The following is a 13,726-nucleotide window of genomic DNA, read 5'->3' on the forward strand; positions in this document are numbered from 1 at the left end:
GTCTGGAACGCTCAGACTCAGGACTGTGAGACGGAACACAATGTTAAGTTATCATTAGATCAGTTTGACATAGTGGCAACCCCCAGTGAGGACGTTTTCAGACAGAATCTCACAACGTTCTATAAGGAAAACCTCGGGATTTATCCCTATTATGACCCTGAAAACACAGCAGTCAATGGGGGCCTTCCACAAAGTGTCAATCTCTCTCAGCACCTTGAAAAAATGTCTGAGAATATAGACACATACATACCAGACCCCAAGGCTAAAGGTCTGACTGTCATTGACTGGAGGGAATGGCACCCCTTGTGGGGCCGAAACGGGCATGGCAAAGATCGCTATAGAAACAAGTCACGTGAACTGGTGGCCAGAAAGAACACTATGTTGACTCAAGAGCAAGTGAATAATGCTGCGCAAGAAGAATTTGAACTTGCGGCTCGTGAATTCATGCTGGGGACCCTGAGGCAGGGTAAAAATTTGAGACCGAATAAGCTGTGGGGCTACTACCTGTATCCTGATTGTTACAACTATGACTACTCTGGCAAATTGGAAACCTACACAGGACGCTGTAGTGATGTTGAGATTAAGCGCAATGATCAATTGAATTGGATGTGGAATGAAAGCACCGCCCTTTTTCCTGAAATATACCTGGAAAAAGAACTGCGCTCCACTGATCAGGCACGCCTGTTTGTCCTGAACAGGGTGAAGGAGGCAATGCGCGCCGCATCAGTTGGGGATGGATTGACACGTCCTGTTTTTGTTTATTCCCAACCCACTCACAAATATGGGATGACCATTTTATCTAAGGTTGGTTGATTGTAAGAAATAGTGCTGTTATAAACTGTTATTTTAGTAATCAAGTAATCTTTAAATTATTCTTACAATTAATCAAGTAATTTGATTACCAAATACTGTCGGACTAGCAGTAATAATATTGGACATTCACATCGTCCCGAATTTTCATGTTTGTGCAGCTTTAACAATTACTTTTCTGTAGCCTTGAAAATTAGCCTTTTAACATAAAAATTGTCTGTACTGCAGCTTTTTGTCTGTTTTTTGATATTCAGTCAGTTTTATAGTAACTCTCACTTTTCCCAGCCATTTATAGCTTTTATGTCAATTTTTCTGTGTGTCACATTCGGCACACACAGAGAAAGTCACGCCACCCATCTGTTGTGACCGGATGGTAGAAAATTTATTTTTCAGTTGTCCGTAAACCTAATCTAAGCATCAGCTAAAGCAGCCCGATATGTTCCCTCTACATGTYTCTGCTCCACCCATATAAATACACCCGCCGCACTCTGCAGCAGCCACCAGGCAGCAGCTCTAGAAGGACAGTTACACTTTTTGTAAAACTATGACCTACCAGATACAGATTTTTGTTGTTTCCTATAATTACCAAAGTTCAAAAATACTTTATTTTTACTTTCTATCATGAGTAATTATTTATAATTTGAACCAGTGCATTCACTGAAATATTTTTATTTAAAAAAGATAAATAAAAAAGTTTGCCTTTTTGTGTAAATCCAGCATGCTACATGACAAACTGAGGCTTAAAGTTCAAAAATATAAAACTTGGTATCTACAGAGCTCAGCTCTGAGTCAATTTACTTCCTTGCTAATTCAACAAAACACCCCATGTGGATATAAATAGATGTTATGAGGGAGAATGTGAAAAAATAAGAAATGGTAAAGAAGTTACTTTCACTTGGTGAAGTCCAGCAGTCTATCGTTTAAAAAAAACTTATAGTTCAGCTCAGATCCCATTGAAGAGTTAAATAATTCTTAAATTACATTTAGTTTCCACCTGCTGAATCAAGTTTACTGGCCAGGTGTGTGCACGTCAAAGAATGTAGCTTCTGTTCCAATCCGCTCCTATTGTCCAGACATTTTACATGTGATTATGTTAATTTGGTAGTAACTCAAGGTAACTCTTCACCAGATTAGTTTTTTCCAACGCATTCAAAACATGATAATCACTAGTGATGGGTAAAGGAGGCGTCATGAGGCGTTTCGACTCATAGCAACATTGTATTGATACTGTGTTGATACTGTGTCACTCAATACTCACACCTGCTGGACATTTAAAATTCCTACAGGCAACGTGGTAATTTGATGACCTAGTCTATACAATATGATTTAAGTCTTTGTATTTTATTGAATATTATATGTTGTAGTATGTCATGTCTTCAGTTACATTTAAAATATATTTGATATACAGTCAATAAAGAATGTGAACATGTACCATAAAATGACAATTTAAGTGAATGTGTTTGGAATGAGGATGCATGGACAGTTTTTTTCCAACACATTTTTATTAAAATTTTTTTTTCCAACCTTTTGAAATTGAACCTGTTACGCTTTTTTGACAACACTTCTGCTGTAGAAAAAAATTATGTAAACTCTACATTTACAGCGAACCCTTGTTTTTCTTAGGGGTTGTGTTCCGAAAATAGCCTGTGATAGGCAAAATCCGTGAAGTATTTACCTTTAGTTTTTACAGTTATTACACAGCATAAGTAAATACTCTACATTGAAAACCAAGAACAAAACCTGTTTTCAGGTCAGCGGATGTGCGTGTGCATAAATTGTGATCCGCAGTCATGGCATTACAGCGTCTCCTCCAAGCTGCTTTGCGAGATTCACAGCTGTACCTACGGCAGAGCGATGGATCTCATCAAACGAGCCTCTGATCGGGTTTTGCGCTGCCTCTTACCACAGTTTTTTTTTCCCAGCAGACATTGAAAGTTTCTATTTCCATCTCCTGAGTGGCCAATCTGTATTAAACACCGTAACTTTTTTGGCACTCAGGTAGCGCGGAGACTGTTTTTACCAATCAGGACGAAGAACACTGTGGAAAAAAAAACTGCAAAGAAATCTGCGAAGCAGTGATACCGTGAAAAGTGAACCGCGTTACAGCGAGCGTTCACTGTATATGAAATAATTTATGAAAAGCAACTGAGTAATTTGTAGAATGACTGTATGTCTGAGTTTATCTAGGTGTATCTGGGACTTCATTCTCATGCCTGGCCTCATAATGCCTCCCCAGATAGCACAGAATGATTGAAACAACATTGAATCAATGTCAGCCAGAAACATTGAATCAACGTTGAACGTTGATTCAACCTTCATTTGTAAGTCAATTTACATGCATATTTCTGTTGATTTTACATTGAATCAGTTAGGAATAAATGTTGATTCAACCTTCATCTGAATGTGGTTCTACATGCAGATTTGGGTTGATTTCATATTGAATGAAAGCTAAGGATTTATGTACATTTTTAGGTCCGATAGGTCTACATAACATACCACTAAACGTTTCGTCACTGGTGTTATACACTATATTATTGGCAGATCATGGGTAAACAGTGTACAAAAGTTTAAAAATGACAACATAGGTATATAACTATTTTATTTAAGAGGGACAGATCTTTACACATATTTGACTCCTTTTTAGAATAACAGTCTATTGTCCACAGAAGAACAGAGTCCATGAGGTTAAGCTTTGTACTGTATGAAACAGGGAAACGGTACAAGTTGTGGTAACCCTAGTTTGACTCTGGTTGGCGTCACTTTGATTTCTTGCAATGTCTTCCTCTCATTCTGGCGTGTAATGAAGCAACTTCTTGACAGTTTTACTGCTGTCTTTAAGAGTCAGCTTTCGGTCAAACTGCAGAGCAACGGCTGAAAAACACAAAGTGAGGAAGGTGCCGATTAGAAAGATGATAAAAATGTGAAAAGTTCTGAAAGACATTCAAAGTTTAAACAATGTACTGGTTACATGTCTGAGAACAAATACAAAATATATAGTTTCCCATGTACACTCACTGTTAAATTAAAATGTAATGTTTATGTATACAACTACATTTACCCATCAAGCTGCAGTCTAGTGTAGGATTTATGATGCTGAACTCATGTTAAAATGAGGGAATCAATATTTAAAATAAAGGCTGTTGATCAGAAAACCTAAAGATAAAACTCAGGGAGGATCAGAGTTTATTTAACACACCAGAGACATAAATAGAGCAAAAGGTGATTTATACTGTATTTGGGAAATGTATAATTTATACAGAATAAACTTCCATCAAATAGCTGGTTTAATCTTCAATCAACTACAAATATTTCCAAATAAGTTTATTAAATTTATTACAAAATATCCACATGCTGATAAAGATCCCACACCAGTAATAATAGACCAGTTCAGTTTAACCAGTTAACAACCCAAGAAACAACAGACAATCAGTTATTAGCAGGTTTAGTTCAGTGTTTCACCTGCCTTACATGTTTTAAGCGTTTCCTTTCCGTCTCACCTGGATTCAATCTGTGGATGATTAACAACCTTTTGCACTTCTTGATGGCTGCAGACTGTCATGCAATTATCTAACTCAGTTGTTCTGGAACAGAGACACATCTAAGCACATCATAATAAAAAGAGAAAAACAAGTGATTACTATCACAACAATTTAAAGCCCACCTGGAGCAGCCAGCGTTACACTTTCTTGTCCACCACATGCTCTCTCAGACCAAACAATAGGCCCCGCCCTATTTTAAAAACTCAAATCTCACAAAATCTCGCAGGATTTCATACGTAGAGACATGAGACATGACCTAAATTATTAAAAAATATCTGTTTTGCCCCCAAATAACCAGGATTACTATGGGTACAAAACAATGCCCTTATTTTTCAATAAACACATTTAATATCAAAGTAATATTGAAAAACTTACCATAAAACTGCTCAGAGGAGAATTCAATTAGAAGCCAGTTGCAAAGTGGCTGTTTGGTTGGGACAAACCACTAGTGTGAAAAGGGGAAGTCAGACTGTACAACTCCTAGTAGAGACTTGTAGATGTTTTTGTGTCAACACATTATGCACAGTCAGTAATAATATTTACAGACAAGTAAGAAAATGTACATAAAGGAATCACAACCCAATGTTCTCAACATGTAGTGCGTAATTTGAAACATAATTAACCCCCACTTAGTAATAACATGTTCTGACCCAGAGCTCAAGGATGGGGGAGGGAAGAAAGGATGAGAGGGGGTAAAGAGGGGAAGGCTGGGAGGAGCAAGTGGGTGTGGGGAGTTTTGGGAGGGGTTAGGGGGAGATGAGAAGGTGATGAGGGGTGCAACAAACTGCACAGATTGCGCACATGGAGGCCTTAATCCAGGGGTGGGCAATCCTGGTCCTCGAGGGCCGGTGTTCTGAAACTCTTAGACGTCTCCCTGATAGAACACACCTGGATCCAATAGCTGAATCACCTCCTCTGTTCAGGCAGGTTCTCCAGAGTCCTGCTAACGACCTYRTTATTYGACTCAGGTGTGTTGAAGTAGAGACACATCTAAAAGTTGCAGGAGACCAGCCCTCGAGGCCTGGAGTTGCCCACCCCTGCCCCAGTCCCTGACGTAGTTGTCGCAGGCTCGATTCCCGGCCTTGGCAACCTTTGCTGCATGTCTTCCCCCTTTCCTTTCAATGAACTATCAAATAAAGGCCACTAGAGCCAAAAAAATCTTTAAAAAAATAATATGTGAAAATTTAAAACCCTCTCCTAAAATTAAAATTGTTTCACCCGGAACCCAAGGAGGAGGGGAGGAGAGTGGAAAGGGGGAGGAGATTGAGGGGTAGATGGGCCCAGGTGAGGGGTGGGTGGTGGGGAGAAAGGGGTTTGAAAACAGCTTACATTGATTGAACATTTAGATCACAAGTTCTTCCCCAAACCTTGTCCTCAAGGCAAACTGACCTTTGTGTTTTCATTTCAGCAAAACCCCGTTAATCAGACTTCAATTAAAATCATGTGTGCCGAATTAGGGAAATGCCTAAAACTTGCAGGGCTTGGAGGACCAGTGCAGAAACATACTGGATTCACTTTGACTTTACTTGAAATAAAGTTCCCTTGTCTGACACAATGACTCACGCTAACCAGGGACAGATTCACTGGTAAGCCACCGTGGCTCTCTGGGTAGAGCAGTTGTCTTGTGGTGGGAAGGTGGACAGTTCAGTTCCAGCTCCCTCCTGCCACATGTCAATGAGACCCTGAGGCACTTAACCCCAAGTGATCTGTGCATTAAATAAATGTGTGAATGTGACACTAGTGTAAAGCGCTTTCAGTAGTCAAAATGACTGGAAAAGTGCTATGTAAGTTTATTTACCATTTTTGAAGTAAACTAAATGATTTGAGTAAGACTGAATTAAATCTGTTATCTTAAACATACTTAATTTTTTTTAACAAATTTATTAACAAATTGACTTGGATGATTATAATATATTGAATTGGTTAAACTTAATTAAGTTGTATAAATTTAATAAATTCAGTTGGATAAACTTAATTTAATTGCTTACAGAAGCAATTCAATTAAGTTGGTTCAACTATTTTCTTTTTAGAGTGTGTTTTATAGTTGATCCACTGTCAGTTGTTGACCTCAACCATACATGCAACCTTCGTAATAATAATTCAACATTGAATTAACATCTTTTGCCAACAGCGAAGCAACTGTGTGGTTGGACCATCCCACTCATGTAAATGGTGGGGGTGGACCGCTCCACTCCTTGTAGTATGTTGTAGATGTTTTTGTGTCAATATATCACATGCAAACAGTCAGTGAGAACTGTTATGAACAAGTAAGAAAATGTACAGAAAGGAATCAGAACTGACTATCCTCTACAGTGCTTAATTTAAAACATGATAACCCCCGCTCAGTAATAAAATGCTCTGACCCAGAGCTTGGAGGAGAGGAGGGGAAGAGGTGCGGCAAAACAGCTGACATTGATGAGATGTTGATCAGACAAACGCATTTCAGTCATTAGATTTCAACGTTTTGTTAATTGGCTCGAGGTGGATGATTGTTTGACGGTTGAACCACTGTCATTTGTCGACTTGAACCAAAAATCAACCATTAATCAGACCTCGGCATTTCAGTCATTAGATTTCAACCACAAAACAACATTGATTCAATGACACAGTTTCAACGGTTTGATTGGATGGTTGTTTGATGGTTGATTCACCATCATTTGTCGACTTCAACCAAAAATCAACGATTCTAACTATTTTTCAACGTTGATTTAACATCGTGTGCTATCTGGGTCAGCATTGAAAAAGTGGATTTATTTAAATAAGACAATTTAGTTAAACATATGTGACACTTAACCTGCAGAACATAATATAAAAGTAAACTAAAAGTCAGTTTCAGCTGAATTTGGGTTCAGATAGATTAAGTAGAAACTGACAAGAACCGGATGGAAACGACAAAAATGAAAACATTTATTTTCCAATACAAGATCAAAATGGTCCCACGCTGCGGAAACATTTCCTTTGAAGCTGCTCCATAGATGACAATGTAAAAAATAAAAAATTTGTTTGGCAAATGCTTTTGACAGATTTGCTTCCTTATGAACACAGTTTGGCATCCAGTGTCATTTCGAAACAGTTCCTGTATCGGTCACGTGTCTTGCTAAAACCAATACGCGCACCGACACAGGTGTTGGTCTATGGGCTTGATGCATGCGCCGGCGCGTCGGTGTTGCTGGACCCATCATTAATAAATACTCATGTTGTTTTTCATCTTTCTGATCATAAAATAGCTATTATTTTCATATGGCATTAAACATCATATATGTAACTGTGGGCTGTAGTTACATATAGATCCCACAGCTCTATATGTAACTAGAGCTCAGATTCTCTATAATACATCTCATACAGCTAAAGTATTCAAATACATCTTTTTCAGGAAGATTTGGTCAACACCATTGGCGAGAGTGTTGCATTGGGAGTTGCAGGAGTGATCTACTTTGGGGGCAAATATTATGCAACTAGTGTAAGAGTATTACTTCCTCTCATGTTGCATAGGCTGCTGTTATGTATTTTTAAGCTAATATCTATCCTCTGTGCTGCAGAGTGGCTGTACTGCCTTGAATAACTTTTTTCGGGAAACAATGGGACGGTACCTCCTCAATGTGACCACCGCAGCAAAGGAGTGCAGCCAGAAATTGTGCAAATTTAACGGTCGCTGTCTTCGCCGAAAACCGGACAGGGCCGTGTTTCTGCACCTCAACCCCTCCACTCACAAGATCATAAGTCAGAAAGGAAAGCTGAAGGTCAGGGGATCCCCAGGCCAAGCAGAGCTGAAGGCCTTCCGTCAGCACTTCAAGTGCCAGTGCTACAACGGGACCAAGGGAGAAGACTGTAAGCTGGGAGGAAAAGGAGGAAGAGGAGAAAGAGAAGAAGTAAAAAAAGGAGAAGGAGGGCAGAGTAGTGCCACCTCTGTTTTAGGGATGTGGCCTCTCTGCTTTGTTCTCCAACTCGGACTTCTCTCTCTGTTTCATTGAGGAAACCAAGAAACCAAACTATTCTCTGGCTCTGCCAGCACCGAAAGGAAAAGTTTTGGTTTTCTGGCCTGAAAACAAAAATAAACTGCATTGTGAAAGCATCACTCCAGGAGCAGTGGGTGCTTAGTGCTTGGATTCAGAGGTTTATATGGTAACAGGTTTCCATTTCAGCAAATACTAAACTAAAACTACAGCGCGTGTTTTCTGGAACGAATTCTTAGTACATATTGTATAGTAAACATAATGGGTCAATTAAAACCTTAAAAACTGGAAACATGCATATCCTCCTGAGAACCGAAGAAAAAAATGTGCCTTCCAATTTCTGTATTTATTTAGGCCAAAATGAACACCTTAACATTTTATTATTTCATTAGATACTTTTTTTAATTTAAATTTCACACCCTGTCCATTGTAGTGGACATCAGGATGATTTAAATCTAAATTATGACTGAATTCAAAAAAATGGAAAAATGTACAAATTAGTGATTAATGAATCACATTAAACCAAGAAAAGAGGTCAAATTTAGAAAATACATTTAATAACCAGAAGTTATCCATTTCTGGTTTCAGTCTATGCTTGTTACTTGAAATGAAAACCAAACTGCAAACTGCAGGGGTGTCCCCAAACACTATTTCCAAGAAATGAAGACTTTTTTTATTTATTTATTTAATTTTGTATTATTTTATTTATTTCGAAAATGATAGAAGTAGAACATGACACACATGAATAAGGACTTTCTTCAGAATATCAGCACACATGGCCTCTCTTGGCTTTCCCAGAGTCTTCTGGACTCAAAAAAATTAGAAAATGTTACAGGAATATGATGAGGAAAAAGTTCTACAAACTTCTCAAACGGGTCTTCGAGCAACTGGAACCATTATGATGAACCAAATAATACCAAAGCCACCCCAGTTACCAGAAGATAGACCACAGAAGGGAGCATCTTAGCTGACTGCCACAAAGTAGTTTGATGATAAACCTGTGGTGATGGCCTCCACTATTTATGGGAAAGATCTAAACGATATTTGCAATCGGACAAACAACCAAAAAAAAAAAAAACTTGTGTCCAGGTACGACAACCAGAAGTGATGGAGGGTGGCGTAGATCTTTATGACCAAGAAGCAAGAAATGGACATTCCCATCCCACAATTGTCTGGTTCTAGAAAAACATACAAATTCATCTGGGCCCACCTAGCATGGTGACTTTCCTGCTATCTCTTGGCTCTGATGATGCGTTCACACCAAAAGTGTTTTGAGCATCAGGCACATTTCTTTTACATTTAAAGACTATGTGGAGGTGCAAAGGGCTATGGAGGAGCGTTCCGAGCGTCTAGCATGGCACATTTTGAACCATTTTTATGACGTTCTACATAGACTGTGAATGTAAACCCGATGGAGCTGACACTCAAAATGTGTTTGATGTGAACGCACCATGAGTCTGTTTCTCCATCAGATTGTCCTGGATCTGATGAAGACACCTACCAGAGGCTGATACTAATCCTCATCTTCACCTGACAACTCCAGATCTGAATCTCCCTCTACTAACTTGTGTGGCAACACTAAGGTAGAGATCTGATACTCTGCTCTTCACAGCAGGGTAACCAGAAGTTGTCAACAACGCCACCTTGGGAATTGCACCCAAGGAAATAGGTTGCCAGTAGGCTCAAGGTTCGTGACCAAAGAGAACAAGACTTTTAAAAAAATGTATTACATTTTATTGTTTGGTTTTTAGGGCTGCACAGTGGCGCAGTTGGTAGAGCTGTTGCCTTGCAGCAAGAAGGTTCTGGGTTCAATTCTCGGCCTGGTCCCTCTGCATGGAGTTTGCATGTTCTCCCTGTGCATGCATGGGTTTTCTCCAGGTACTCCGGTTCCCTTCCACAGTCCAAAAACATGACTGTCAAGTTAATTGGCCTCTCCAAATTCTCCCTAGGTGTGTGTGTGCATGGTTGTGTGTCTGTGTTGCCCTGCGACAGACTGGCAACCTGTCTAGGGTGTACCCTGCCTTTCACCCGGTACACTAGCTGGAGGTAGCCACCAGCACCCCTCCTGACCCCACTGAGGGACAAGGGATGTTTGCTTTTTAAAAAAAGAGACAAACATCAGGAAACACAGGGGAGTGTGTAGTACTGAGGCCTACCAGCAGGGGGAGGGAGGTCCAAATGGGAAATGGTTCCTAAAATAAATGTTTAAATCCAAAATAAATCACCCCAAACACTTGTGAACAGGCATCCAATCGTGAAGAAATCCCAACACCGGCCACTCACACAACACACAGTTCCAGTCTCGCAGGAGGCCAGCAAATACAAACAAACACAAATACTACAATTTAAACTTGCCCAAAGACAAAAATTAGGTTAACTCCAACATAACTAATTAAAAACATCAATACTTTAATAGAAAAATCTAAAAGTGGTTCTTAACCTTTTTTGAGGTACAGAACCCATCAGTTTCATATGCGCATGCACTGAAACTGCATGCACATATCACCCCTGTAGTGATAAATAAAACGATTTCTTTTTCCAAATTCAAGACATAGGGGCAACCCAAGAGTCTAGTTGGGTCACCCCAAGATCACTAAGTCTTCTTTAAATGTAGAGTCTCTGAGAACAGTTCTTCAAAATATGGTCAGTTTTTTCAGCAAAGTTGAGCTGACTGTCCAGGAATGACCCAAGGTATTTAAAATTTGCCACAGTTTCACCAGGTTGGCCTTCGAGAGAAACTGGAACCACTTTAAGGTCTTGTTTAGATTATTTAATTAGCTCTACATTCTTAAGAGAATGAAAAATTTCTAATAAATAATAAAGACTTTGCGGTATTCTGATTTAGTAATGTAATTGTATTAGTTGTGTTACCACCCCCACACCACTAGAGGCAGTAGCAACCCCGAAAAGATGTGACTAAGGAGCAGCTTTAGAAGTACACTGGAAGCTACAGAATTTGGTAAAAACTGTGAGCTTTGCTGAAGTAAATAAAGACACAAGGTCAAATCCATGCTGAGAGTGGAACTCCTTCAATCAGTGCTCCTCTGCAGCTCTGATTGGCTAAGCAATGTAACGTGATCCTCTGCAGCGGGATGTGTCATCACGACTTTATACAAGTGTGTCTTTACCTCCACGGCAGAGGCTCCSCCGAACCCCTGAGACCGACTCATCGAACCCCTGGGGTTCGATCGAACCCAGGTTAAGAACCACTGGTCTAAAAGAACCCAAGGTTGCTACCTGAACAAAGGCTGGAGGCCACACAAAACAATAGAATGTTCCAAAGTAACAAATTTAAAGGGTAGGGGGGCGCTGGCCCAAAAAAGGTTGAGAAACACTGATCTAATACAATGTTATTTAAGTAAACTGGTTGGTATTGAACATTGGCCATCATGTAAACGTAGCTATTGTGGCGACTGCAAGGTCGGCTAACCTTGGCTTTGTCAAGACAGAAGCACACACAAAGTTTGTTCCAGTTTTAAAGAGTAGCACGTGTTAATGGTTTGTGGTTTTGAACTTGTATGCCTTTCCTATATTTGTTAAATTTAGTCTAAATTGCTATTGCTATGGCTTCTGTCCCCCCTTGAACAGAGGAGTCTAGGTAGCTTGCTACAGTCAACATTAGGCCTAAGCTAAATACAGCACATGTGGAACTGAAACAATGCCAAACAAAGTTTATTTATACAGGTAACATTATGCTCAAGATTTCACAATAGTGCCTAGTGACCAAGCTATAGTTACTGAAACAGGAGGATTATAACCATTTCATAAGGAGTTACCTCGATGTGTTTCTTCACGTTGGACGGGGAGTTTTTGTAAGATAGAATTTCCACATCTTTGGGCAGGCAAAACATACACTTCATGCAGTACGACCAGGCACGCGCAGAGGGTGGTGCTGGGGGTGCTTGAGCACCTGCCCTTTTTGCTCCTTGCCCCCAAGTGCCCTTTTGGTCAATTTTAATTTTTTTTGTATTATTATTTTCTAAGCCCTCTTGTGACACATAACATGTACTAAAATTATTATTATTATTTTATTTTTATTGTACAACATAATAAGCCCTCTGGTCACCTTGTTACCTTTGACCTTTTGCCCGTGACGCATGACGCAGTTGCCTCTCGCGCAGTGAGATAAGGCGGCTAACTGCGGAGCTCAACGTAGCGAACGTTCCAGATTACAGAACAGTTTTTGGTGAAAAAAAAAAAAACGTTTTTGGTGAATAAAGTGGAGTAGACTTGGTACTTGTCAGATGACGGAAAACGTTGAAGTATCGTTTCTGCTTCAGCTCGGAGTCGCGGTTTAAGCAGAGAGGTTATGAAATACAACAGACACTAACAGGCCTCTGCGTCTGCCTTTCTCTGAAGAACTACTGAGCGGGAGGAGACAGCCAGGTGAGGAAAACTGTTCTTATCGATCGATTCAGTATTTTTATCATACAGACATTAGGCTGTTGTTGTTGTGCTATAAGCTAGTTGCCAGCTAATGATTTTGCTAGCAAAGCAAGATAACTAAAAGCTTCTTCCCTGTACCATTAATGATATAAGTGATTCTTTAGTATTTATTATGCAATAAGGGCACATCGCCCGTCCAAAACCGATCATCTCCATRATGGATATATGTCCGATCTTCTAATTTCCTTTGCTACATAATGTACATTTCATTTATTCTGGCGTTAGGTAAATGTATATTGAAGGAAAATAACACTTAAATAAAAGTCCAACAAGGATATTCATTTAGAATTGAAAAAATAACTCACCCTGAATTACCATGATAGATATAATGAATGTAATAAAAGTATGTCATTAATGAAAGGGAAAAAAACTCAACCCAGACTTTAAGTAAGTTTAGGGTCTGGTTCAAAGAGTATAAAGTTAATTTTTTTTCCCCCAATTATTCAATGGGGGGAAAAAAACTAACCTCAGTGAAGTAAAATAAAATTGTAATTAAAACTTTTGGAATTGTAATGATTTCTTTTTTTAAAAAATCGTTTTGTTTAAAAAACTTTTTAATTAAATAAATAACAAATTTTTGTCTTGTGAACATAAAAAGTTATTTGCCAAACAAACTTTTATTTGCACACATCAGAAATCTTTTATTGCAATTTTGGGCCCTGCCCACGACTCATGTGAGAATCACAAGCAAAACTTTGAGTCACAAACAAAACCTTAGAATATTAAGAAAAGATTTCTGACATGCACAAATAAGTTTGTTTTGCAAAAAAAAATTCACTTCATGAGACGTATGTGATTTAAATGTTTAAAAAAGTTTTTTTAAGCAAAATTCAGTAGACTTTTCTCATGGTGACATACATTAACAATTAAATATTTGCTTTTGTTTTTTTTGGTTTATTTCTGCAATTCCATGTTAAAGTTTGATGCAGCTCTGCTTTCCTGAATGGACCATCTTCATCTCCACTGCAAGTGCAGCAA

The 13,726-nt window shown here is 39.0% G+C and overlaps 1 protein-coding gene across 1 annotated transcript in view; it reads left to right on the forward strand.

Annotated features, from left to right (window-relative positions):
* The window catches only part of LOC103465101 (hyaluronidase-2-like), a 29,120-nt gene extending 20,696 nt beyond the window's left edge, over positions 1-8,424 (forward strand). The window contains exons 3-5 of the mRNA XM_008409658.1: positions 1-804; positions 7,723-7,809; positions 7,889-8,424. Coding sequence (XP_008407880.1) covers positions 1-804; positions 7,723-7,809; positions 7,889-8,320 — 1,323 coding nt within the window. The 3' untranslated portion in view covers positions 8,321-8,424. The remainder of the gene's footprint in view (positions 805-7,722; positions 7,810-7,888) is intronic.
* Positions 8,425-13,726: the final 5,302 nt, after the last annotated feature.

This window comes from Poecilia reticulata, linkage group LG5 (assembly GCF_000633615.1).
Source record: "Poecilia reticulata strain Guanapo linkage group LG5, Guppy_female_1.0+MT, whole genome shotgun sequence".
NCBI classification, from domain to species: Eukaryota; Metazoa; Chordata; class Actinopteri; order Cyprinodontiformes; family Poeciliidae; genus Poecilia; species Poecilia reticulata.